Source organism: Tauraco erythrolophus, chromosome 8 (assembly GCF_009769465.1).
Source record: "Tauraco erythrolophus isolate bTauEry1 chromosome 8, bTauEry1.pri, whole genome shotgun sequence".
Taxonomy (NCBI): domain Eukaryota; kingdom Metazoa; phylum Chordata; class Aves; order Musophagiformes; family Musophagidae; genus Tauraco; species Tauraco erythrolophus.
In genome coordinates this window covers 12404231-12428916 of record NC_141472.1, presented here as the reverse complement: position 1 = coordinate 12428916, position 24686 = coordinate 12404231, and the positions used below count along the sequence as shown (strand labels likewise).

The 24686-nt window shown below is 40.4% G+C and overlaps 1 protein-coding gene across 6 annotated transcripts; it reads left to right on the top strand.

Moving 5' to 3' along the window:
- The first annotated feature begins 665 nt into the window (after positions 1 to 665).
- Positions 666 to 24293, top strand: GTF3C3 (general transcription factor IIIC subunit 3). 6 transcript variants are annotated; one of them, XR_015222306.1, is made up of 21 exons: positions 666 to 817; positions 2083 to 2185; positions 4751 to 4947; positions 5351 to 5474; positions 5957 to 6148; positions 6421 to 6586; positions 7638 to 7785; positions 9461 to 9533; positions 10540 to 10626; positions 11667 to 11770; positions 12376 to 12547; positions 13008 to 13210; positions 13851 to 13952; positions 14861 to 14996; positions 15656 to 15893; positions 16259 to 16449; positions 17119 to 17243; positions 19935 to 20087; positions 21010 to 21136; positions 22144 to 22243; positions 22703 to 24293. XR_015222306.1 is itself a non-coding variant. In XM_086615995.1 (20 exons), exons 1-19 carry the CDS (start codon positions 719 to 721, stop codon positions 21130 to 21132), a joined length of 2736 nt encoding a protein of 911 aa, XP_086472121.1. In that variant the 5' UTR covers positions 666 to 718; the 3' UTR covers positions 21133 to 21136; positions 22144 to 22316. The 6 variants fall into 6 exon arrangements, 5 of the variants coding, with proteins under 5 accessions (XP_086472121.1, XP_086472120.1, XP_086472122.1 ...); XM_086615995.1 differs by lacking the exon at positions 22703 to 24293 and having other exon boundaries at positions 22144 to 22316; XM_086615994.1 differs by lacking the exons at positions 22144 to 22243; positions 22703 to 24293 and having other exon boundaries at positions 21010 to 21777.
- The last annotated feature ends 393 nt before the right edge of the window (positions 24294 to 24686 follow it).

Below are 24686 nucleotides of genomic sequence, written 5' to 3'. Positions count from 1 at the left end.
GGTTGGATGTTAGGAAGTATTTCTTCTCTGAAAGGGTTGTCAGCCACTGGAATAAGCTGCCCAGGGAGGTGGTTGAGTCCCCATCCCTGGATGTGTTTAAGAATAGGGTGGATGATCTACTTAGGGATATGGTTTAATGGGGATTAGGGACGGTTGGACTCGATGATCTCAGAGATTTCTAGGTTGGAAAAGACCTCAAAGTGTTCTAGTTTGGTGGGAGGCCGCCGGGGCGGGTATTTCCCGCCGGCTCCAGTCCCCCGCCCCGAGGGCCCGGTGGCTGCCGGCGCCGCCCCCCGGCCCTTGGCCCCGGTCACATCGGTCACCGGCACGACAGCGGTGTGTACGCACCAAGTTAGGAAACCCTTCTCATAAAAATATGTAAAAACAACACCTTTTCTGGGAAATAAAAGATAGTCCAACATCTACAGCGAGGTTAGTAACTGAGGGGCTTTCCTCGCGCCTCGTCCCCTCACGCCGTTGGCCCCCCCCGAGGCAGCAGCGCCTACCGCGGAGGGTCCCCGCCGCCCCCCGGGCTCCGGCCACCCTCCCGCCCGAGTCACGTCGGGCTGCGGCGCTTCCCCCGCCCCGCGGCAGCGGCGCTGGGGCGGAACTCGTGTGTGAGGGCGCGGCGTGGGGCGGGCGCCATAGCGGGAGGGACGCGCGTCCGACCGCGAACACGGCTCCCCTGCTCCTCCCGCTCACGGGTGGTGCCGGCGCGATGTCGGGCTTCAGCCCGGAGCTGATCGATTACTTGGAGGGGAAGATCTCCTTCGAGGAGTTCGAGCGGCGGCGAGAGGAGCGCAAGAGCCGAGAGAAGGTGAGTCAGCCCCGCGGCGCGGCCCGCGCCCGCCCGCAGCGCCTGACAGGAGCAGCGCGGCCGCCTCCCTTGTGTGTGTGTGGGGGGGGGGGGGGGCTCGTGTAAAGTGCTGCTGCCCTCAGCTGCTGGTCACTGCGCTCTGCTCTCGATTATGTCTACATAATTGTAAACTTCTGTGCAAGAAGTGTGGGGAACTGGCTTCAGTTTGTCAGGGTCGTTGGGTACTGGCAGAGCAAGCCGTTCCTGGCAGCGTGCACCTCTCACGAGTGCAGCGGTTTGGTTCATGCGGTGTGGCGCGCCGCCCCGGGCTTGGCAAAAGCTGGTGGCATTACCTTCAGGCGCCGTGACTAGGTCCCTCTTTAGGCTGGAGCAACGAGCAGAAGCAGGTTCTGATGTAAAATTATCCAGCGTGTACTGCTTCCGCTCCCACACCATCTTCCGTGTGAGAGCTAAGGAAGAGATCCAGTTTGACTCCTTTTGGCAATCATTGTGGCTTCTTGGCATCAGTAAATACAGGAAATCACAGTTAGAATCATAGAATGGTTAGGGTTGCAAGGGACCTCAAAGATCATCTAGTTCCAACCCCCCTGCCATGGGCAGAGAAACCCTCCACTACACCAGGTTGCCCAAAGCCTCATCCAACCTGGCCTTGAACACTGCCAGGGATGGGGCATCTAATTTTGTGTCTAAAAGTAAGCAGATGGAGGTATATGAGAAATAGTGTATGCTTGACTGGAGTGTTGTAGTTAACTTTAACTTTGCCATCTTTGTGTCAAAATGCAACTGAATTTCTGGTTTTCCTGGTCTTCAGAGATCAAATTCTGCAGAACTCAGCTGTCATGGAAGGACAAGTGCTATCCTAGGCAATCTCCTTATAGGATTGACAAGTGCTATTTTGATATTTCATTTTGTGTTTAACAAGGCAGGCTTTTGAAAGGATTCGTCGCACGTTTGTAACTTTTTTTTAATACAGTTAACCATGTCGTCTTACCTCACTGTAATGCCAAATAAGGAATGGACTGGTCTCTTCAGTCAAAGGTAATATGAACAGTCACCATCTGAGTCACCTCACATTGATAAGAATATAAATGTCTTGAAAGCAAGAAATGCTGGGTTTTGTTCATTTAAAAATATGGCACTTATTCCACCTGTTTCACTAGCAGTGCCAAAGCTGGAAACTCATGGTCTAAAAGCTAATTGTAAATATTAGAGGAAATAAGAATGAGTCATGTTATAAAGCTGATAACTAATATTGTTTTGTCTAGGATGGCGAAAATGCATCTGCTGAGGAAAACACTGACGATGTAGAGGCTCCATCTTCGTCCAGAAAAGCATCCGGGAAATCCCAAAGTCAGGATGAAACTGATGGTAAATGTTAACATAATGTTTTCAGTTAAAACTGTGTTTAAAAGGTCATTGAAAGCACTTGCTCTATCAATTTGCTCTTTGATAGCTGATCTTTTATAAATACTTGGCTGCTTCTTTCCAATCTGTGGGTATTGAAGCACGTTGTTAGTATGTGTATCTTTGTAGGACGTTCCGAGTCATAGCCAGGGTTTTAACTTTAAGTGTTTTTAAGGGGCTAGATCTGGCCAATTGGCCATCTTTTTCTGGGAAGCTCTCCACTTTTCCCCTCCTGGCTTCTTAACCACCAATTATTTCCTCTCTCTAAAGTTACAAATAATTTGAAGTTTTTAACTTATCTCGAAAAAATCTTCTATCTGTTTTGTTTGGGCTTTTTTCCTGTTCATCTCTTTGTTAGTCTTTTGCTGAGACTTGAATATTTCAGAATATTTGGTTCTCCTGTGCGAGTGTTGCCTTCTTCTTTTGCGATCTGAAAAGAGAAGTTTGTTTTTTTCTCTTTCTTTGTGTTTTTTCTCCTGCTCAGTTATCTTTTGGCCCATTTGGAGTGCCTACGTTTATTTCTCTCCTTATTTTCTGATGGATAGTCCTAGCTACCTACAGGCTCCCTGGCTGAGTTTCTTTGTGCAGTTACTGGGATGATAGTAGCTCCTTAGGTGCCTTAGCAAAATAAGCTTAACTTCTTTGGGGTTCCTACATAGTGAAAGGACTTGCAGGAAGTGGTAGGAGCAGCACTTCTCTCTCAGTGCTTGTTGATCTCATGCCTCAGGTTCTGGATATGAGCTTGGGATTTAGAGTGCTGCAGCCTGTTTGAGACACCTTCTCTTCAAAAGCTGTACTCCATGCATCAGTCAGGGCATGTTCTTGTGAGGTTGCCAATGGTGTGAGATAGCAAAGTGCCATTTGTGATCTCTTTGTGTTGGTTCTTGGACTCCTCTTGCTACTTTCACTGCAAATTCTCATAATTCTATTTGTTGGGTTTTTTTCTTCTCTTAAATTCCAAAAATAGTCTTTAAATTGTCTCACCTAAAATGTGCGTCAGCAGTGCCTCGATGTTGAAGGTATGGCCAGACCTCATCCTATGAGGACAGAAAAAGAACACAGGAAGTGTGGCTGGAGTCAGATATCTGTGGTTCCTTATTGACCCCTTCTTTTTGCTGATTTCTCTGAAATGCTTCCAAGCAGCTCTTTTCTGCTCTGTATCCCACCCAGTCTGTTACCTGTTTTTTCATGTACGTCATCCTTATCTAAGAAAAATCATATCCTGATAGATCTGTGTGATACTGTCACTTCTGCTCTTACTGCAGAGAACACACAAGTCTCAAGAGCAGGCAGAATTAAGGAAGAATTGATAATATTTATCACTATTTAAAGAGTTTTATTTGTCACTATTTGACGAGTTGCTATTAGAATCAGACTTATGATATTCAGCAGAAAAATGTTAGAAAAGGTCATTGTTAAAATCACTTTTGATCCATGAGTCTTCAGAGCTACTCTGCTACAATCTTCAGATGATTTCTGCAGCCAGTAATAATAAGGCTGCATTTAAATAATATGCTTAAAAATAAATACATTAATTTAATAATAATAATGATAATGTTTTTCAGATGGGGGAAGAAAAGTCTTGATTTTTAGATGCTTACTGTCCAAGTCAGAATAAAAATAACCAAATACATCGAAGTCAGAAAAAAACAAACAAACAAAAAAAAACCCACCATAAACTCAGGTGTAGTACGCAATTCCATCTTGTATATAGTCAATACGTGACATTTATTTTTCAGTCCCAACTTGATACTGTGGTTATTCTTTTATCAAATCTTTAGATGCCAAATCACCCAGCTGAAACCTTAGAACACTGCATATTTTGATATTTTGCATAGATATAGACTTCTGGGTGGTTATAACCCTAGGTTAACTTAGTAATGAAAAGTTAACTAAAAAATGTGAAAAATTTTAAAAATCTATGCTTTAAGCATGTTTATTTTTTATATATAGCATTATATTCTTATTTATTTTAAATAATTTTGTTATTTCTTTTTCTGGAGAAATGTGCATAATCTGGATTTTGCATTTACACACATTAAAAGGTACTTATTGTCATGGATAGAATGGTTACAAGATATTGTTTTAAATTACTTCTAAAAATTGATTGCTGCATTATTGTTTGATATAATTGTCTACTCACTTAGCCTCTTCAGCTGAAAAGCTTTATTCCATCCCACCAGTTCAGTGCTTGAAAATTGTTTAATATGCTTCTCTTGTATGGATTGAGAAAAATGTTGAATAAACTGTTGCTTCATTCTGTGTGTTCCTCCATGCTTTCATTTCAAATATCCAAAAAATGTTAGAGGCTGAGGTATACACTAAGCATTGGTGGTGAATAGCACAGAGTTTTAAAACCAAAGAGGTTGTTGATAGTTTTTCTACATTTCTGCAGGTCCTTTGCCTATAGAACAACTGTTTCAAGTGGGCCACTAATTACGAAGAATTCCGTTTTCTCTGCACTTGTCCTGGTAAGTAGCGCGTGCTCTTGACTATATCATAAACCTTTTCTGCTTCTTTCCCCACCAGGAGAAACTTCAGATGGCGTCAGTAAATCTGTTCATCGAGTCTTTGCGTCCATGCTTGGGGAAAATGAAGAGGAGGAAGAGGATGAAGAGGAAGAAGAAGAAGAAGAAGAGGAAGAAGAAACTGCTGAGCAACCCACAGCTGGAGATGTTTTTGTGTTGGAGATGGTACTTAATCGAGAGACCAAGAAAATGATGAAAGCAAGTATTTAAACTTTCATGTAACTTCCCCATATCTCCTGAAGCACAGTGCCACTTTGTGGGATTTTAGCTACTTGCTGAGAAACTTGCCTGAAAATATTTCCATGTAGGATAACCTCTGCTTATGTTGGTGTTGCCCGTCTTTGTTTTTTAAAAAATTACTGTTTGAAAGCTTTAAAAAATGATGAAGTGAGTTTTTCCAGTGTCCAGATTGTGTTTGTGATAGATATCAGAATTACTCTGTCAGTCATGAAAATTAGCAAATATTTTGGTCAGTCATTTTAGGATCACTGGTACTTAGATAACTTGTTACTAGGTCATATTGAGTACAGCTGTGACTGATGTCGCTTGAATTTGGGCACAACTGAATCCTCGGTAGAAATAATATCCCTTTTCCATTCAGGAGAAAAGGCCTCGCAGCAAACTTCCTCGAGCCTTGAGAGGTCTGATGGGAGAGGCTAATATCAGGTTTGCTCGAGGAGAACGGGAGGAGGCTATTCTCATGTGCATGGAGATCATCCGACAAGGTATGTTAGAGTGGTAGCTTCGTGGCTTTGAGGATGGGTGCAATTGCCAATTCAGTGTGGCTTCACTGATGGTGAAAATACTCAGTACAAGGGAAGTCACTGTGTAAGTAGTGTGGAATTAACAACATGTAGTGAGTTTCCTGTGTTGTTTTGCTTATAAAAAGAAGTGCATCCTGATACTGCAGAGGCCCGGGCCTTTGCTTAGCTTTACACAGTGCTTTTATTGGCTTTGTAGAACCAAGATATAAACATCAGCATGACTTACAGTGTGGAATAATGGTTGTTGTTAGATTCAGTCAGGCTGTTTAATGATGTATGAAAGGGAATTGAAAGCTTTTCTGCAAGTTTTGTCTGAATTTAAACAGAGCAAGGTCGATGTTTTGTATAATTCTGCTATCTGTTGTTTGCAGAAAGGCACGTTACTTGTTTTCAGGGTGGTTTTAAGACAATGATTCTTAATCATTCTTTTTGTCTTTTCACAGCTCCTCTTGCTCATGAACCATTTTCCACTCTTGCCATGATCTATGAAGACCAGGGTGATATGGAGAAGTCATTACAATTTGAACTGATTGCAGCTCACTTAAATCCTAGTGATACTGAGGAATGGGTTAGACTAGCAGAAATGTCACTGGAACAGGACAATATTAAACAGGCTGTTTTTTGCTACACAAAAGGTAGCGTAGCAACCATTTTAATAGCTTAAAATGAATGTGAGGTGCAAATGGCAATCGTTTTGTTTTCCTCTGCTTTCTAATTTAGTTTGCAGCAGTTTGCTGAGATTCTGATACCTCTGTCTGGACTTTGGTAAAACATTAGTGAATCTTTAATATCAGATATCCTTTTCTTACAAAAACCCGGGGCGTGTCTGTTAACGTTCATTTAGTCAGGAAAAGGAATGTGAAATCCATTGTTGCCTTCTTCTGAACTTATCTGCTTTTTCTTGTAGCTCTGAAATACGACCCAACCAATGTGCGTTACCTGTGGGAGAGATCCAGCCTGTACGAGCAGTTGGGGGAACATAAGCTGGCTATGGATGGCTACAGGCGGATTCTGAATCTCCTGTCTCCCTCTGACGGAGAGCGCTTTATGCAGCTGGCTAGAGACATGGCGAAGTAAGTTGGGTTTGAAGATATTGTGACTTGGTTTTCTAGAGTTTTCAAAAGATGGTATTAATGAGCTCTGCAGCTGATTCAAGCTGGGTATGTAGCTGAAATCAGGGAACGCAGGTGTTTTTGCTGGGGGTGACCCCCACGCAAGCATGCACCCCCCAACTATTGTGATGTTTCCAAAGCCTGACGTGTGGGAATTATCTTGTGTAGGATCAGTGCATCAGCTTAGAAGTGTTGCATTCTCTTACTCCAAGAGAATAAAATGAAAATACTGATTACTGGAAAAATGCCAATAGTATATGATTATGTACAAATGCAATACATTTTTAGTCTATGTAATCTCACTAGAGACCTGGAAACTTCTTGCCAGCAAATCTGAATGAAACAAAGTATTCAATCTGAAATATAAACCATCTGCAACAGAGTATAGCTTATATGTTATTTGTGATTCCTTTCTGGAGCAAGTAGAAATCTGCCTCCTCCCCTTTCCTAGTCACGAGAGCAGGTCAAGTCCTAGAAGCTTGCCTGAGACAGAGGAGGCTTGTGGTTAAAGCGTGCACCTCTCTTACCGTAGTTTTTAGTCAGTTAACTGCTTTATATCTCAGTTTTCTCATGCATAACCCGTAGAAAGCTTTTACTGGTCTGTTTCAAAATGGTTTAAGTCTTTTGATCCTTGTGGTTGTGAAATACACCCAAAAAAAACGCAAGGCCGTGTATTGCAACAATATTATTGAAGATTTTCTGAAACCAGGTTAATGTGATACCTTGTTGATACCTGGCTTGAGATGGGGGATATTGTGATGAAAACTCCAGTAATGTCCTAACACACAGGGGAGAAAAAAATGATAATTATTTGAAATATATAAAAATTGTCAACAGTTATAAGGAAAGAAAAAACACCCACTTGCTTACTGTCTTTTGTAACTTACTCTTGCTGATGAAAACACTTGCTAATAGGCAAAAATAAAAGAAATATGGAAATCCTTTGCTAGTGTTCAGAGTATGTATTGTCAGTTATCTCAAATACTTAATATCTCATATCTGTGTTTTGTAGGAGTTATTATGAAGCCAATGATGTGACCTCTGCGATTGAGATAATAGAAGAAGCCTTTAATAAACACCAGAGCCTTGTCTCCATGGAAGATGTTAACATTGCAGCCGAGCTATATATTTCTTCCAAGCAGTATGACAAAGCATTGGCGGTATGGAAGATTAAATGCATTTCTGTATCGTGTTGAGCACCTCTTTGCCAGTCAGGATGGACAGTTTATATTCCTGTAGTGCTTAAATATGGCCGTGGTTCTATGGTGATAGACCTGATCAGATACTGATTGCTTGCTCTTAGTTCTGTAGCAATTAGCATTGAAGTTAACGGCTTAATTTAAGAAGTTGGGGGCTGATAGACTTGTATGCTTTTCCAGGTTTAAAACTTTGGGATTCTTCCTCTCCTTCTCTACACTTGCCATAATCTCAGTAGCCAGAGAAGACCTACAGGCTGTTTTTTTAAGTACTACCAGCAAAGGGCATTCTCTAAGTTGAAGGTTAAAGGGTGACACGGAATGGACTAATGGTTCAAATGCAGACCGTCGTGCTTTATCTGGCATACTTGTATTATGACTAATATTTTATGCATTAAGCATCAAGCATAAGTTCCAGAAAAACAATACATCTTGACTCGAAGGCATCGGGAATTGGAGAAGATTGCTTATTTGTTCCAAATTTATTCTAGTGGTTTTTAACCCTCACTTTTGAGGCATGTTTCCGAGTTGATTTGGTCTGGCTTTGAGAGGAAAGACTTTAGTATCTGGCCATTGTTATACTTTCCAAGATAGATTGAAGAGATGCTATTAGTTGAGATTTTCTCCTTGTGAACGTTCTTATTTGCTGATATTAAATTACCTTCTTTTTTTCCTCCTTAAGGTTTTATTTAGCTCGCTCTCTGACTGTGCAAAGCATCGTGAGCCTGCAGACAGTTCCTCTGACCCTTCTCTGTACTTCTTCTCATTTTAAAAATAAACCAGACACTTTTATGTACACACTATTTAGCTGCCAGATTTATTAATACAGTACTCGGTCGTAGAGCTGTTCCTTGTTTTTTCTTGATGATTCTCCTTGAGTCTATTCTGGTGGTGGTGTTTCTTGTTCCTGAATATCTGAGACTGTATCTGAGCTGGTAAACTGAGCCTTTAAAAAATAACTATCTTAATACAAGCTTCTGGTATGTTTCTCTAAGGGCAATGTACTCTCTATTTATCAGTCTTGTTTTGGCAACAGTAACGACTTAAATATTTACTTTTAATTCATGAACATAATACCAAACTGCATTGGGTCCTATACCAAGGATCCTTTACGCTTGTGCATTTCCCCCCTTACAGCTGGTCGTTGGGAAGTGAATGTCTTAAATTGTCTGTCTTTGGTTTCTATTTTTTTTTAGTTAGTTTTTCTATTGAATTATACTATTTCTTTTAATTGAGACAAACCATATGGTTTCCTTGCAATGTACTAGGCTGAGGAATCCTTGGAGCACTTTGGAAAGATCTATGGAGAGCTTAGCTGTTTACCTGGTGCCTTGCTTTCTGTTTCAGTCTTCCAAAAGGCATTAAAAGAAGCTATAAAGATTAAAAACTCTTCTAATTGTGATGAAAGCAATTGTTGTATTTGCTAAAGAGATCCTGATTGGATCACCTAAGTAGTCCCAAAATAGTGGCCAAAGACATAAGGTGATCAAACTCAATACTGGTCAGCTAACCCCATGTGAAATGAATGCGGCTTTTCTTCTGATAACTTTTGTGATGTCGAAAACAGCTGCCATGTGGGCTGGTTACTCCATATATCCTTTAAATCTTTAAAATGATCTGAGTTACTCGTTTCTTTTAGGTTATTACAGATTTTGCGGGAATTGTACTTGAAAAGAAAGTACCAGAAAAAAGTCCAACCGAGGAGAAAAAAGGTAAGTAGCTAACAAGCGGTTAGTGTGACCCCAGTGTTCATCTAATGTGACATCTTCCTGTCTGGTACCTTTTCAACTCATAGGTATATTTTGATGCATGTTGACAGGCTTTTCTCTTTTGAAACTTTTCAGTGTTTTTAACGAGTTACATGGCATGACCTCAGCTTTCTATAAGGAGTTACCCTGATGTCCAATTAGCCCTGCTGACTCATTAAGGACAAGGACTGCTCTCCAGGCAACTGGAGGCCTTTTAAAGTTCTAAACATTCCTCTGAGTGTTCACATCAGACCAGTTATTTCTGCCAGCTAAATAGCTTCTGAAAAAAAAATAGATAAGCTTAGTGGAATCTGTACTCAAGAATATCAACCTTTGACCTGGGAACAAGGTTCTTGATAAACTCTGCTTCTGCTATTAAACATTTAAATGTTTTGGTATGTATAAATCTAGGGATATTAGCTTGTAAGTTATCTTTGAGAACCTGCTTTGTGAAAGTCATTGCTGAAGTCTGAAAATGTTTGTTTGGGCTGTAGAATGGTCGCGGCATGCCCACTCCGTAAACAGGCAGTTCATTCTATGATTAAACTGGTTGATCGTTTCAGCAATCCCATCCAAACTCAGAGTAGGTATAAGATACTTCTGCTGGCTTTTTTCTTTAATGGACCAGGTAAAAATATAGTTGATCAATCAACAACTGTCCTGATAGAGACTTTTAATAGATAATTTATAAGAAACAAAACTCTGAGTCTAGGAGTTATAACACAGTGTTGTCAGTTACCTGGGGAGTGCAATTTCTTAGGACAAAGTTTCTAAACTACCCAAGAGCTTGGTTCCCCACCCTCTGTTGCTTTATAACTCTTTTGACTGCTTCCTGCTCTGCCGTCCTTAAAATAATTTTTAAAAAAAGTCCACTTTTCAGAGTAAGCTACCAGTCGATTATGGATTAAAAAGCAAGTAACTTTTGGCTTAGCTGGTGCTGCTAGTGTAATCTGCTTATCTTTTTTAAAAGATACAGAGGCAGTGGTAGAAACTCAGGAAAGCCAGGAGGCAGTGACTGACAGCCAAAGTCATCCGGTTGCTGAATCCAGTGCTGCAGGTAAGCGATTTATTTTTTAAATTTCATACAAGTCTATGAACTGATCATATGCTCAGGAACCTGGTTGCAATCATATGAAAATTGAGAAGGGTTTCTAACAGCAGAGAAACAGGGCTTCGTCCAGAAAACGTTTCTTGTGCACTGTCTTCATTACTCAGAACTTACTTCTAACCCAGCCAGCCACCAAAGCCAAAAGTGTTCCCCTAAGGCTCACTGGCTTTGAAAAGAAAGTTTTTCATTTTGTAAGAATTTATTAGTCGGTGAATAGTTACTCTCATGCTGGGTTCTAAGGTGTTCAGAGAATGGGGAATTAATCCGCACGTTGTGATTTGCAGTAATTGGACGTGGAAGGTAATAGAGAAGCCTTATGTTGGAAACCACGTTTTTTTCACGTTGTAGCAATCACCCTTTGAATGCCTGGCATAAGAATTGAGGTGAAGGAGAATTTAAGGAGGGTAGTTAAGGAGATGTCGTGGCTGCATGTGAACCTGCATGACCTTTGCTAGCACTGTCATGGGTAAAAACTTTGCCTCGTGTTTGCATTCTCGTCAGATTGCGTTCTGTTGAGTAAAGTTCTGTAGTTAACTGTGTTTAACTGTGTTACAGCCAGATCCCTGGTACACAGGACTTAGCTTAGTAAGAACAAATACGTTAATACAGGGTCTTTCCTTCGAAAAGCAAGGAGAAGAGGGTACAGGTGCATAAATTGCTGAAGGAAAGCTTTACGAAGCAAGGAACATCTTAACAGGGCAAAGGCTCTACACACGTCCTACAGGATCCTGCTGTTGAAATCGATGCAGGCTAACAGCACTTGATATTTCACATGAAATTATTAATATCAGAGACAGTAGGAAGAAGTTATTCCAACTACCTGGAAAGATATAAAAGGGGAGAGGCCAGGCCTACACCAACATTTGCTAGAGTCGATGGCAATGTATTTTCTTCAGTGGAGCTGAACATGGCCTGGAGGGGACCTGGAGCTTGTGAAGTGCTTGTTAAAGCCTGTGGGTTCAGAAAGAAATGACTTTATATTCTCACAGCTGTGGAGAAGGTCAGCTGCTGCATACCTGAGGGTGTTCCCATAGACATCACGGTCAAGTTGATGGTGTGCTTGGTTCACTTGAACATCCTAGAGCCGCTCAATGTAAGTAGAAACCGAGTCAGAAGTTGGGGGATATTCTAATAAATTACCAAAGCAAGTAATTTTTCCTGTCTTTGTATGACTGAGGTCGTTGAGAGAGCTGCGGAGATTCTTTTTGTTTCCCTCCCACTCCAAGAGAGAAACCTAGCAAACCGGTAATAGCAGGAATACCATTTTTGTCCTTATAAATAATGACTCCAGGGGAAGTATTACTAAAGCAGAGTAAGCCACAGCCTGTGTGCTGTGACAGGCCCGGGACCATACTGCAAAGTTGTTGAGCGCTAAGGAACACATCTTCGCTTTGTGCTAAATCTGAAGACTGTTCTTTCATAAAGTGCACTCCTCACTGATGGGCGCTTTCACCCGTTGGATGTGACATGCATGGATATGAAATGCCTAGAATAGAAAAATGTGGCTTTTTCAGGAATTCTGAAATTCAGATCTTTATTTCTGACTTTTAAGCTAACATGTAAGTAAGGAAAGTGTAGTTCAGAATGCAAATAGAATAAAAATCATAGCATAAAAATGTAAGCTTCCAGCAACCATACCTTAAAGAAATGTTCTCGTTGGTTATTTGTGTTTCAGTGTTTTGTGTGTTTTTTTTAAAGCCCCTTTTGACCACTCTGGTGGAACAAAATCCAGAAGAAATGGGTGACTTGTATTTAGACGTCGCAGAGGCATTTCTAGATGTTGGAGAATACAACTCAGCGCTGCCTCTCTTGAGTTCCCTTGTCTGTTCGGAACGGTACAACTTGGCTGTTGTCTGGCTTCGGCACGCGGGTGAGAAGCAGCAGGGCTGCTGAGCGCTTGGTACTGAGAATGATGATGCAACGCTGAGCATTTCCAGGGACCTTCAGCTGAGATCACAGGGACATTAGATTCACGTGTTGAATAACGATTAGTATTTGCAAAACTATAATTGGAGATTATTACGACAGCCCTGTCATGGAGCATTTTCTTGTTCTTCATATAGATTGATATTTACTTCAGCTAAAAATACTTTGTTTTCACGTAAGTGAAACAGCATCTATTCTGCATTCTGTCCTGTGTCAACTGATGATGCTCTAAGTGAAACTGCAGATGCATCAGTACCTATTTCTGACTATTTTCGCTTTAATAATACATGTTTTGGGTGGTTTTAACTGAAGAAGTATCTAAAAAGTATGTTAACTATTTTGCAGGCTTTGAAGCCTTCTTTTTCTGCCATGTAAGTGTATTGTGTTGTTCATGGTATTTCTAGAGTGCTTAAAGGCTTTGGGACACATGGAGCGTGCCGCAGAGAGCTATGCAAAAGTTGTTGATCTTGCTCCGTTGCATCTGGATGCAAGAATCTCACTTTCAACGCTTCAGCAGCAGCTGGGCCGACCTGAAAAAGCTCTGGAGGCTCTGGAACCAATGTATGATCCGGATACACTGGCTCAGGATGCCAATGCTGCGCAGCAGGTGGGTAAAGTGTTCTGTGCTTCCAGTTTAGGATATATTATTCAGATAAATTATGGTGGTGATCAAAGACGTCAACAATATAGGACCAGGGATTGAGACTTACTTGTCTACAGCATGGTGAGCCTTCAGAGCCCAGCGAATGATTCATTACAGAGTGTCAGGGATGAGTTCTCAGGGCTCTTTCTCCCTGACTGTTTTATCAGTATATCCCGTGTCCCACCTTTTGTGTGATGTGCAAGCTCTTGGCCACTGAGAACCAGTCTTGACCTCAATCGCTTTGCATCAAGTTGATCAGGTTGCTACATACGAGCTACATGTTTTTGGCCTCTATTGGTTGTAACTGATGGTGTAGCAAAGGTTGTGTATCCCCTCTCCAGCAGCACCTTCGCTATTAAGTACTGCATTTCTCTGAAATTTGAGAATTTGAAACCATAAGTACTGCAGGGCTGTTTAGGGAGATCTTGCTTGCTGCTGCTAAGAGTCCTACGGCTTTCTAGAAGCTTTTACAAGCCTGTAAGTACTGTAGTGAGTTAAAATTGTTTGTTTTATAAACTCTCTCTCTGTGCAAGTGGTTGAATAATAATGTTCAATCTAGGAATTAAAGCTATTATCCTATTATCCTACTGTTCCTATTATCTAGGAATTAAAGCTACTCCTCCATCGTTCGACACTGTTGTATTCCCAAGGCAAAATGTACGGTTACATAGACACTTTACTGACGATGCTGGCCATGCTGTTGAAGGTAAGCCGATCTCTCCAGCTGCGCTTGGATGTTGGACAGCTATGAGTTAAGACAAGCGACAAACTCGGAAGAAAAGCCAGTGTTTTTTTATATGCAAACAATTTCATAATTTTGTTAGGTAATAATCTTTCAGGAAGCCTATAATACTGGTGTTCCTGCCTGTAGTGTTCAGAACAGAGGACTACTGGTGTGTGTAATTCTTAACACAGTGACCGCAAGTCCCTGTTTCTCAGTGTACATAGAACACACTGAGTACTACAGCTGCTACTTGCCTTTTTTGCAGTCAGCATAGTGCTTTCTTGAAACGGTGGTACTGGCTTCTACTTCAACAATTTTCTTTTGAATTTCGTAACTGTTTTTTTTAATGTTTTCTTGTGATAAAATGGCCAAAGAAGAATTCATTTAGTCAGTAAATACAGTGGTGGTGGGTTTGTGCTAATTGTTTGGTGTGTATTTTCGAATGGGGAGTGATGGAAGGGGAATATTTAGACCTTAATTTTATCCATCTGGCCAGAGCCATTGCTATCGTATTACACTGATTGAATAGCTGATGATCCACATATTTCTGAAACTGATTCAGAAAGGCATTGTTCTTGTTATGACTCTATGCAAAAAGTTTTGATTTTAATATATACGGGGGTGTTCGAATCCCAGGAAAAGTCTTTTAAGTCATTTGAAGAGTTTGTGTCTTTCTTCTGTATAGCCCAGCGTGCACTGGAGCATGAGACAATGCAGAGACAGTGCTCCTCATAGGAATGCTCACTCTCATGATCTTGCTCTGTTGTGGCGTTTCTACGTTGCAGGCTCTTCTGGCATGCAACGTGAGCAGGATGGATTGCCCGTAAAGCTCCCTTTGTCACAGGATGTATTCATGTAATCTGAAATGCTGCTCTTAAATTTGTTTCTAGGTAGCAATGAGCAGAGCTCAGGTGTGTTTGATATCTAGTTCCAAATCTGGAGAGAGACACCTCTATCTTATTAAGGTGTCAAGGGATAAAATTTCTGACAATGACGACCAAGAGACAGCAAACTGCGATGCGAAAGGTAACAAATGTTTCTTAAGAACAAAGCAACAAGATTAACTCCTTAGTTCTGGAAAATGACATAAGCGTTACTGTTTTGCATGCTGAATCCATAACGGTCATGTTAACATTGCTTCATTTCTAGGACAAAGAAGGCAGCAAAAATGAAGATAATATAACTTAAGGGAACAATCCTCATTCAGAGAAAAATAGCAAGATCACAGAATAATTTAGATTGAGAAGGGCCTTTAGAGATCATATGGTCCAACATTCTCCTCATTGCAAATATGATACACATAAATCTAGAACGTGATAGAAATACAAGTTTTAAAAGTGATGTGATTTTTTTTAACTGGCCCAGACTCGGTTGAGCCAGAGTCTTAAGCACCTTACACCTTCTTAAGCACCATTTGGTGGAGACAGGAAGAGTAACTGTGATGCATTCATGTAGTACGTTTACAACTTGAACTGTGTGTATTTCTTGCCATTTGTTCCCAAGTTTTGACTGTTTTTTTTGCTGATATTTTACAAAATACACTTAAACTGAAAAAAGTAAATATCTGTTTTACCTGTTAATGCTGGGATAGTTTTGAAAGCATCAGTTTGATGTATGGACCTTTTTTTTAAGAGTTTAGCTCTCTTGTTTTAATTTTCCCAACTTACTGACTTCAATATTTTTAGCGATTTTTGCTGTTCTCACGAGTGTTCTGACAAAAGATGACTGGTGGAACCTCCTCCTGAAGGCTATATATTCCTTGTGTGACCTCTCCCGGTACAAGGAGGCAGAGCTACTAGTGGATTCCTCATTGGAATATTATTCCTTTTATGATGATAGACAAAAACGCAAGGAGCTGGAATACTTTGGGCTCTCTGCTGCAATTCTGGACAAGAACTTCAGAAAAGCGTACAACTATATCAGGTGGGGTACAGAGAAGGTAGAGCAATCTCTTCTGTAACTGCTTCTGCTGAGGCTGTACTCATACTGCGGAAAACATTGCTAAAGGAGGCAGGCTGATGCTTTTCAGCTTTTGCTAAAGCAGAGAAGGCTGTTGAAACTCAAGGAGCTTTCTGATGGCCTCTGGTTCCAAAAAAATCATAATGCAGTAGGTCGACTGCTTTGGCTGGAACTGTTGGTTCTGTCTCTCACTCTCAGCTTTACCTCAGTCACTGACCTGCTGCTTGTGTGTTCTTCTTTGTTATCTTCCCCAAACTGCTGAGGTTCTATTGCAGCTACAGTGTTTACTACAGTGTTTACTAATCTCTTGTGTACTTTTCATTCTGTAGAATCATGGTAATGGAAAATGTCAATAAACCTCAGCTATGGAACATCTTCAATCAAGTTACTATGCAATCTCAGGACGTCCGTCACCATCGCTTTTGTCTCCGCTTAATGCTGAAAAACCCTGATAATCACGCACTGTGTGTGCTAAACGGGCACAATGCGTTTGTATCTGGCAGTTTCAAGCATGCTCTTGGTAATGTCATTGATGTTCTAATATTAACAAATATAACAAGTGAGTGGTTTTTTTCAGAGAAAGATTGATTACAGTCTTTTTTTTCATTTATCAGGAAATTATATGTGACTTCACAGTGTTAGTCGGGCGCTGTAATTATTTTGTACACAAATCAAAGCATTGCTAAAGAGTTTTGCTAATAACAATTAAGCTGCTATGTTTCAGGTTCAGCACACATTGCAAATATAACAAACTTGCAAAGATAATTGAAGGCTTAATGATAATAAAGAATAAGAAAGACAGACCAATTTAAACAGCAAATAAGGTTGGTTGGACATTTTAAGCAGGCCTTTGAAGTAAACCTTTCTGCTTTCAGTCAGACCCTCCAAATGTCACACTTAAGATGTATGGCCTCCAGGATATAAATCCCAGCACGGACCTTGTTTGCCTTCTGTGTCTGTTTTCTGCTTATGTTTTTACATCACAGTTTGCATTTTTCCTACAGAATCCAAGGAGTGCTGAGTGTATAAAGTTTTCTTTCATGATTTTTCCTGTGTATTTTCATGTAGGTATATTAAACTGTTTCTTTTCTTAGTTCATAGTTCTAATTTGAAGATTTTCTTTTTTGCCCTTAAATTCTTAAGGAATGCTTTTCACAACAAACATCCTGATTCAATGATTTGCTTTTAGGACAGTATGTGCAAGCCTTTCGTGCAAACCCAGATGAACCCCTGTACAGTCTTTGTATTGGCTTGACTTTCATCCACATGGCGTCTCAGAAATACGTGTTGAAAAGGCATGCTCTTCTAGTACAGGTGAGTCAGCTTCATTATTTTTACCTATGGTCTCTCCTGGCTTTGTATCTTGCAGGCAGTTCTGGCTACAACATACTCTGTTTAAATAACTTTTAATCATTAATATGGCATCCCAAAAGAGGGAAGTGGCGAAACATGAACACAAATGAGTGTGCTTTTGAACTATAGGTATGGCCATCTGAATCTCCTCTCCTTTTACTTAAATGTAGCTGCTTGTGCTGTGTGTATATGGTGATTACTCACATAGATGTTAGCAGCTGCCAGCTGTTCGTTAAAATATTACTGATTTCAGTTTGATGGCTGTAGTCCGGATTTTCTTGCGGATTTTTCTTCTTGCCCTGCTTAGCTCTGAACAGGTGCTGTAGAGTAGAATCTATGCCGTGTGCCTTTCATGCACGTCTCATAAACTGCATCATTGAAGCAAACTTTACAGGTTTAGAAAGTGGGTTCCCCCCTCTGATCTTCCTTTCCTGTTCCCTCTTTTGAGTGCCTCTTGTAGCTCTCTCTAAAGATCTTGTGAACTCCAGTTTAGGCTACCCTCAGTTTTTCAGCTTCCTTATTCACATTTTTCTTTCATCTGCCAGATCCAATAACAAACCACAAGCTGTTTATTCCCAAACAGAATCTTGAAAGTAATTTCCTCTACTCTCCGCCAAATATTTTCATTAACTTGAAATGCCTTTTAATTCCTGTGGCCACTGAGCTCAGAGTCAGCAGAATATAGTGAGGATCCTGAGCTCTCATGGCTTCTGAAATTGCTGAAAAACTGTAGCTTGCGCTGATTTCGACTAAAGCTATAGGTCCTCAGCTACTCTAAAACAAGACCAGTTATGTCAGTATCCAACTTAAGACATTTTGAACTTGCAAATTTTGGCCTGATTTTAATATTTTTACCCACTTCTTTCTGTCATCAGCCTGCCTTTCTTATATGGGCTGCTCTGTTCTCCTTTTCTAATGTACTTGAACAATGTCCTATTTATGTTGCCCTCCGGTGATACAGTTCCCTGCTTTCTCTCTCCTCATTTCATGCTTACTATACTTGGTATTTTTACATCTTCGCTTGCTCCTATTGTAGTTGATTAATAATTCATCCCCAGCAGCATACTGGTGACCTAAATCATGGTCATGAGCTGCTTGTGTCTGAACTAATTCCTCATGTTGAAGGAGCTATTTATCTTCTCTGATGACTGCCATGGTCCCTAGAAAGAAAGTCCTCTATTTACAGCAGAATCATCACATTCCAAAGTGGTAACGAAATGAAACGCACGGGAGAGGATGAGAAGTTGTGTGCTTGATTTCTCCCTTCTGAATTCATCTCTTTTCTCTGTCCCTCCTAACTTTCCCCAGGGCTCCTTCAGTGTCAAAGGAAACACTGCATTTTACTGTAAAACAATACCGTATGCCTCTTTGTCTTTCCCTTTGTTCTGTACGGGAGGTAGTTCTGGTCTTTATAGCATCATACAAACCTTGAGTCACGGAGAGTCCGTAACACAGTGAGCTGGCAGGCAGTGGCAGCCTACAGAGGAGAAACAAACCGCTTCTCTCACTGTACAGCATGTCAGTGTGTGAGTGAGACTGGTGTGTTCCACCGCTGTCACTTTATGCATTGCCCTGTTCTACATCTCCTGCAGCATCGATGCCCAGAAAGGCGCGTGGCACCTGCTGGGCCCGGCTCCGCTGTCTGAACCACAGCGTGCCGCAGAGGAGGAGCAGGTATTCAGACTAAGCTGGGCAACGAAATTGTGTACACCTGGGATCCTGCTAGTCATATAGTTTAAGTATGTGAGCATTCATTTTAATTTTAAACTAAAAGCAAAGTAAGAAAGTAGAACATTTACAGAGTGCTTCGACTTTAAAATTAAAGCATAGCACTGGAATTACTGGGTATGAGTTTCCTTTCAAAGTCTGCTGGAGACTTGGCAGTAAAACATCTGCTGGCTTCAAGAATGGACACAAACTCTCACCTGCTGCTTAGCATATATGGATTTTTCATGCCCTTATTCAGTGATGTTTATTTTTGGCCACTTTATAAAATGACATACTGATAATTTCCCTGATAACTGGTATTGACTAAACATTTATATGGTGCACAAGATCAAGAATACACTTGCATTCCAGAAATAATACTTTGATATGTATTTAATGGAATTCAGAATTTTGCAAAATTCTGAAAAGTAGAATTAAGCCATTTCTTGCTGCTATCCAAGGCAGAGAGTGAAGGAAAGGGAGTGAAGGTTTGGGTTTTTTTTTCCTCCTTTAAAAAAAAAGAACGTGGGGGAGGATTATCTTCTAAAGAAAAATGTTTTTTTGAGAAAAATAAGCTGTGGCTCTAGCCTGTCCTTTGGCAGCGTGTTCTTTAAGGTGGCCAGCTCTTCCGAACACGAACCAGTCTTCCTGCGTGTATATTATGTAAACACATACATACGTACTTACACACTTAGCAAGCTAGTGCCATAAGTCACTATACTAAATAACTGTGTGTTTGATTTATTAGAAAGATCGACCCGTTGTTATCAACGGCAGTGAGACTGACAGCAGTTTTCATGGGCTCAGCAATCGAATGTGATGTGGTTTTGTGGGGAAGGACAGAGCAAAACTTTTAACAGATACATTTAAACACCTGTTCCCCGGTGTATTTTACTGCCATCTTCTTAAAGGGAACATTCACAAATGTGCATAATATGTATACAGGGATTCTCCTTCCTGCACCGGTACTTGGATCTGCGTGGACCATGTCAAGAGTCTTTCTATAACCTCGGCCGTGGCCTTCACCAGCTGGGATTACTGCACCTGGCAATCCATTATTACCAAAAAGTACTTGAGCTTCCCCCTCTCACCTTAGAGGTACTGTATCTTTGCAAGTTAGGTACCGAGAATAAAGTCAGGTCAGTGTTAGTAAGTTCTCAGCCATAGTTAAAACAGGTACATAAAATCGATCTAGTTGAGTTTTCTTTAGTTTGCGTTGTAATTCCGTTTCATTAGCAGCCCGGATGATTGTCACCTGCATATAAGCATATGTTAATTTCAAAGGTTTATGAATTTTGAAGGATTCACTAATAGGCCGAAGTAGCAGCAAAAAGGGTTGCTAAACTTTACCTGAATAAGTAGCTGAACTTTATATCTATTACATGAAATAAATTATAACTGGAAGTTCCGTATACTCACCCATGCTATAAAACAGCGTGCTGGAGCAATAGGAACCAGTATTAGTGCTAATTGCATCTGAGCCGTGGCTTTGCTCTAAATGATCTCTGTTAGACCATCCTAATTGATGTGTCACATGTTTACAAGACGGGTCTGAGAGAAGGTTTTTGCCCAGCTTTGGCATGGGTAGGTAGAAAAATTACAAGTGTATTTCACAAATGGGAAAGGTTGGTAAAGTAAGAAATACGGGTGTAAGTCAGTGCTGGGAATTCAAAGCAGGAATCCTTTACCACATAAAAGATACAGGCAGCATTCACACTCTGATTGTAGAAATAAATACTTTGCCTACAAAGACAAATGAATTTCCCGTTTAATGAGCTGGCTATCTAATTTACAGCCAATGTTTTGAGTATGTAATTATATAACTCTGTGGTGATTAACAACATGTGGAAACTCGTTAAAGAGGGAGGGCACAAGGAATACGCCTTCTTTGTTCCTATGCAGCTGAAGGCCTGCATAAACCATGAATATGTGGTTTGATTCCACTGTAATTGCTACTCATGTTTCAAGTTTTATACTGTTTTTGCATACAGATAACTTTTTTTAATCATTATTTTTACAGGGAATAGAAACTGATCAGACGGACTTGAGAAGAGATACTGCCTTTAACTTGTCACTTATTTATCAGAGCAGTGGAAACTTGAGAATGGCTCAAAAGATGTTGTACACTTACGCAGTCATATGATGAGGTTTGTGGCAGGTGGAACTGATACTCTTTGTATTAACCTTTGCGTTATGCAGAGCTGGGGAAGCTGGTTTTACGTACAGCTTTTTCTGTAGATGGTCAGAGACACGGGTTGTGCCATATGCATGGATTGTACAGACTTTTTCTACTTCTGACATTGAACTGTATCACATCCGGGTGGAAACTGTTGTGAGTACGACGCTGACATGCTCGAGTGTGTCTGTTATTAGCTCTTCGCCTTTGGTGCACTGCTCTGTGTCTGATGTTCAGTCTTGTACACAGAATCAAACAGTGAAAACTGAAGCCCAGTGCAGTTGGTTGGTTGTTGTGTTTGTTTTTTAGGGAAAATTTACAATGTGCAATATTACAACTAGTTACCAGTGAAGTCATATTCACTGGTGATGAGGGTTGTTTTAAGGTGCAGCACTAAATTACTATTAATATGGAAGAAATGGGCTCATACTAATCCCTAGAGGATGGAGAACTCAGTATTTCAAGACCTTTAAAGTATTCAGAATTTTCTAGGAGTTCATATTCCTAGCAGCTGTTCTATTTGAAGAAGATTGATTTCTGTTTTAACTGAGATCAGTGTGACCTTTGTTGTTCTTCTGAACTTGTTAATAAAAATTCTGAGGTGAATGGTAATGTTACACTCCTTCTCAGCAAACATATATCCTACTGAATAGCTTATAGCAAAAATTAATATAAAAATATCATACAGCTTATTATTTAACATACATTGCAAATGGTCTGGGTTTTTCTTTTTTTCTGACAGTTGCACAGTAGCATATGATGGTAGAAGCATGCGGCTTCCAACCCAGCAAGAGAAGCAGGAGCATATAGTTATATGTGTGTATAGAAATGGATCTATGTTATGTGCTACAGCAAAATAAGGCTGAAAAATATTTTTCAGCAAGGCGGTTTGCTGAATAGAAAACAAACTGTGCTGTCGCCTCCCAAGCACTCTTGTTACTTATGGTATCACAGCTAACGGCTGCTATTTGCTTTCAGCCCACTTCTATGTGTTGTTTGTGTTCCGTAATCACTTCATGCAATTCCAATCAATGATTAAGAAACGAGTCTTGTGGAGTGGCCTCGACTAATTTTAAAGGTAAGGCAATTTTATCTCAAATCAAACATTAAATTGCAATATAACTGTAATGTTGCATGTCCACTTCACTAGAGATCTGCTGGGCCATAGCAGGAACACAAAGGTAAAAGACAAATACCAAGAAAGTCTCACTTGGAAAAGTACAGCGTGTTTTACTTGGAAATAGCACTTGGCAGCACTGCCCAAATACAAGTCCCATGCCAAGTTTGCACAACTATAAATTAAATAACCGTTTTAGTTATGTTGGCCTGGGGTATTCACAAGCTGCAGAAGAAGGGAAAGAATGACTCCCTTACCTCCATTTCCTTTCTCATTCTTTGTGATACCTCATCACTGTTTTTGACATGATAGCCAATTGTTGTGTCATCTTGGGGTAAAAATTCTTCCATTGAAGCATTCCTTAGTCTTTTTTGGCCTCTTCACATCTCATAACTACATTGATTTTTTTTCTTCTTGCAGTGAATGACTCGTGTCCCTTCATACGAAAAAAGTTCACCATGTCCCAGGAAATACAGCCCTCAGCACTGGACTAATGCTTAAAAAGCAGAAGCCAGAGACCCAGTGCACAGATTCCCTTTGCGTTATTCTTTCCCCAAAATGAGTCTGAAATACATAGAATCCTATTGCTTTTAAATAGACTTGACACAGACGAAGGTTGTGGGGGTGTTTTAAGAATTATCTTAAAAATAGACCAACATCAAGGCAGTACTACTAACTGCTTTATTCTTGATCCCTACTGCTGCTAGGATTCTGAAGTAGTGTAGTTTTTAAACCTAGGACATATGAATGTTTAGTATTCATACAAATAAAAAGGAAAAATACAAGCTGAATGCTGATGACTTTTAAACTGCTTTCTAAGTAGTTTTTAAGCACAATAAATAACAGAAACCTGCATTTATACGCAGTCACTATGGACTGGAGAATTCCTTGCTAGCAAATAGTGGTCTGAAAGGATGTTCTTAACAATTTTGAGCACCTGGAAAGAAGAGATGCTATTTGTTTCAATGCCAATTACGTAAAACTTTTTCAAATGGTCGTGGGAAAAAACTATATATGAAGATAGAACTTAACATTTTTCCTCACCTACATCCATCTTGTATTTATGATTATGAGATAAACAGTCTTTTACTTAGACTTCACTTTTACACAGTATTACAAATACGTTCTATCATAATGGCACAGCAGTAACAGATTAGACTAGACAAGATTTCAGACAAGCAGGAGACAAAATAGATGCTGTAGGAATGTGAGGTCCCCCAAAAAAGTTTAAAGAGGCTGAGCCCACATGAACTGACCTGCTTAAGGAAAAGCACAGCACAGAACACACGATGCATACAGAAAATACATGTGCCAACCCAGGCTTCAAGAAGTCTGTAGCCACAGCTGTACTGTCCAATATGGGATCAAGTTAAGTCTTAAACCGCGTTTCACTTGCATTGCTGCTAATGAAGTGCCTTGACTTTGGAATTCTTTTTCAAACAATGAAGCCGTGAACATGTACTGCACAACTCATGGCTGTACTACATAAGGGATGGCAGGTACACAGGGGATTGTGAGTTCAAAACACAAATATTTCTTGGGCTATGAGCATCTTTATGGGATTTAATTGGGCATGTGGTATTCTCACGTTTAGGCTTACCTGGCTGTAGGTTGGTTTAAGGATGCTCACAAGAGTATAACACTGGGGAAGATGAACCCAGCACCTTTCCTAAATCTTCTTCAAAGTAAGGACTATTTTACTGAAATGTGAAATCATAGAATAGTTGGGTTGGAAGGAACCTTTAAAGGTCATCTAGTCCAACACCCCTGCAATGAGCAGGGACATCTTCAACTAGATCAGGTTGCTCAGAGCCCTGTCCAACCTCATCTTGAATGTGTGGAAACAAATGGCAAGGCAGGAAAAGCTTGAAATCCAGCCATGACAATTTTGGGAAGGCTGTCATAAATCACTGGGAACAAGAGACTAAGAGGGAAAGACTACTTAAATCAATGCCAGCCTCACCTGTCAGCATGTTGGGAATATTCTTCAAGCCTCACTAAGAGAATTAGTAACAGTCAAATGTCCTACATATATTGTCAAACTACTTGGTTTAACCATGATAATTTTGTGAGCTGTTTTATATAAAACACTAACTCATTGTAAAAACTGGATCATACCTTCTCAGTTGTGCTTACCTGATACCAGCATTGACAAATGCAGAAAGCTGTTTGCCCTCCACATTTGCTGAAGGCCACAGATCAACAGGAAAAAACCCAACCTTTCTGCTGCTTAGAAAATTCATTTTTAAATACTGCAAATATTACTGTAACTAAGAGAGGCTTGGCAGCTACCGAGCCCAGGCGGAGGCTGGCAATGTCGACCTCAATTATTGATCCTGCAGGTGGCAGCAGTGTTAGAGTAAATAACTTTACTGAAGTTACTATGTTCAAAGAAAATAACAAG

Excerpts from the sequence above, each read along its gene's own strand:
- GTF3C3 (XM_086615995.1), top strand. The coding sequence starts at position 719 with ATGTCGGGCTTCAGCCCGGAGCTGATCGATTACTTGGAGGGGAAGATC. Across the intron at positions 6,587-7,637 it reads CTGGCTAGAGACATGGCGAA|GAGTTATTATGAAGCCAATG; the intron begins GTAAGTTGGGTT and ends TGTGTTTTGTAG. Across the intron at positions 20,088-21,009 it reads TTCCCCCTCTCACCTTAGAG|GGAATAGAAACTGATCAGAC; the intron begins GTACTGTATCTT and ends TTATTTTTACAG.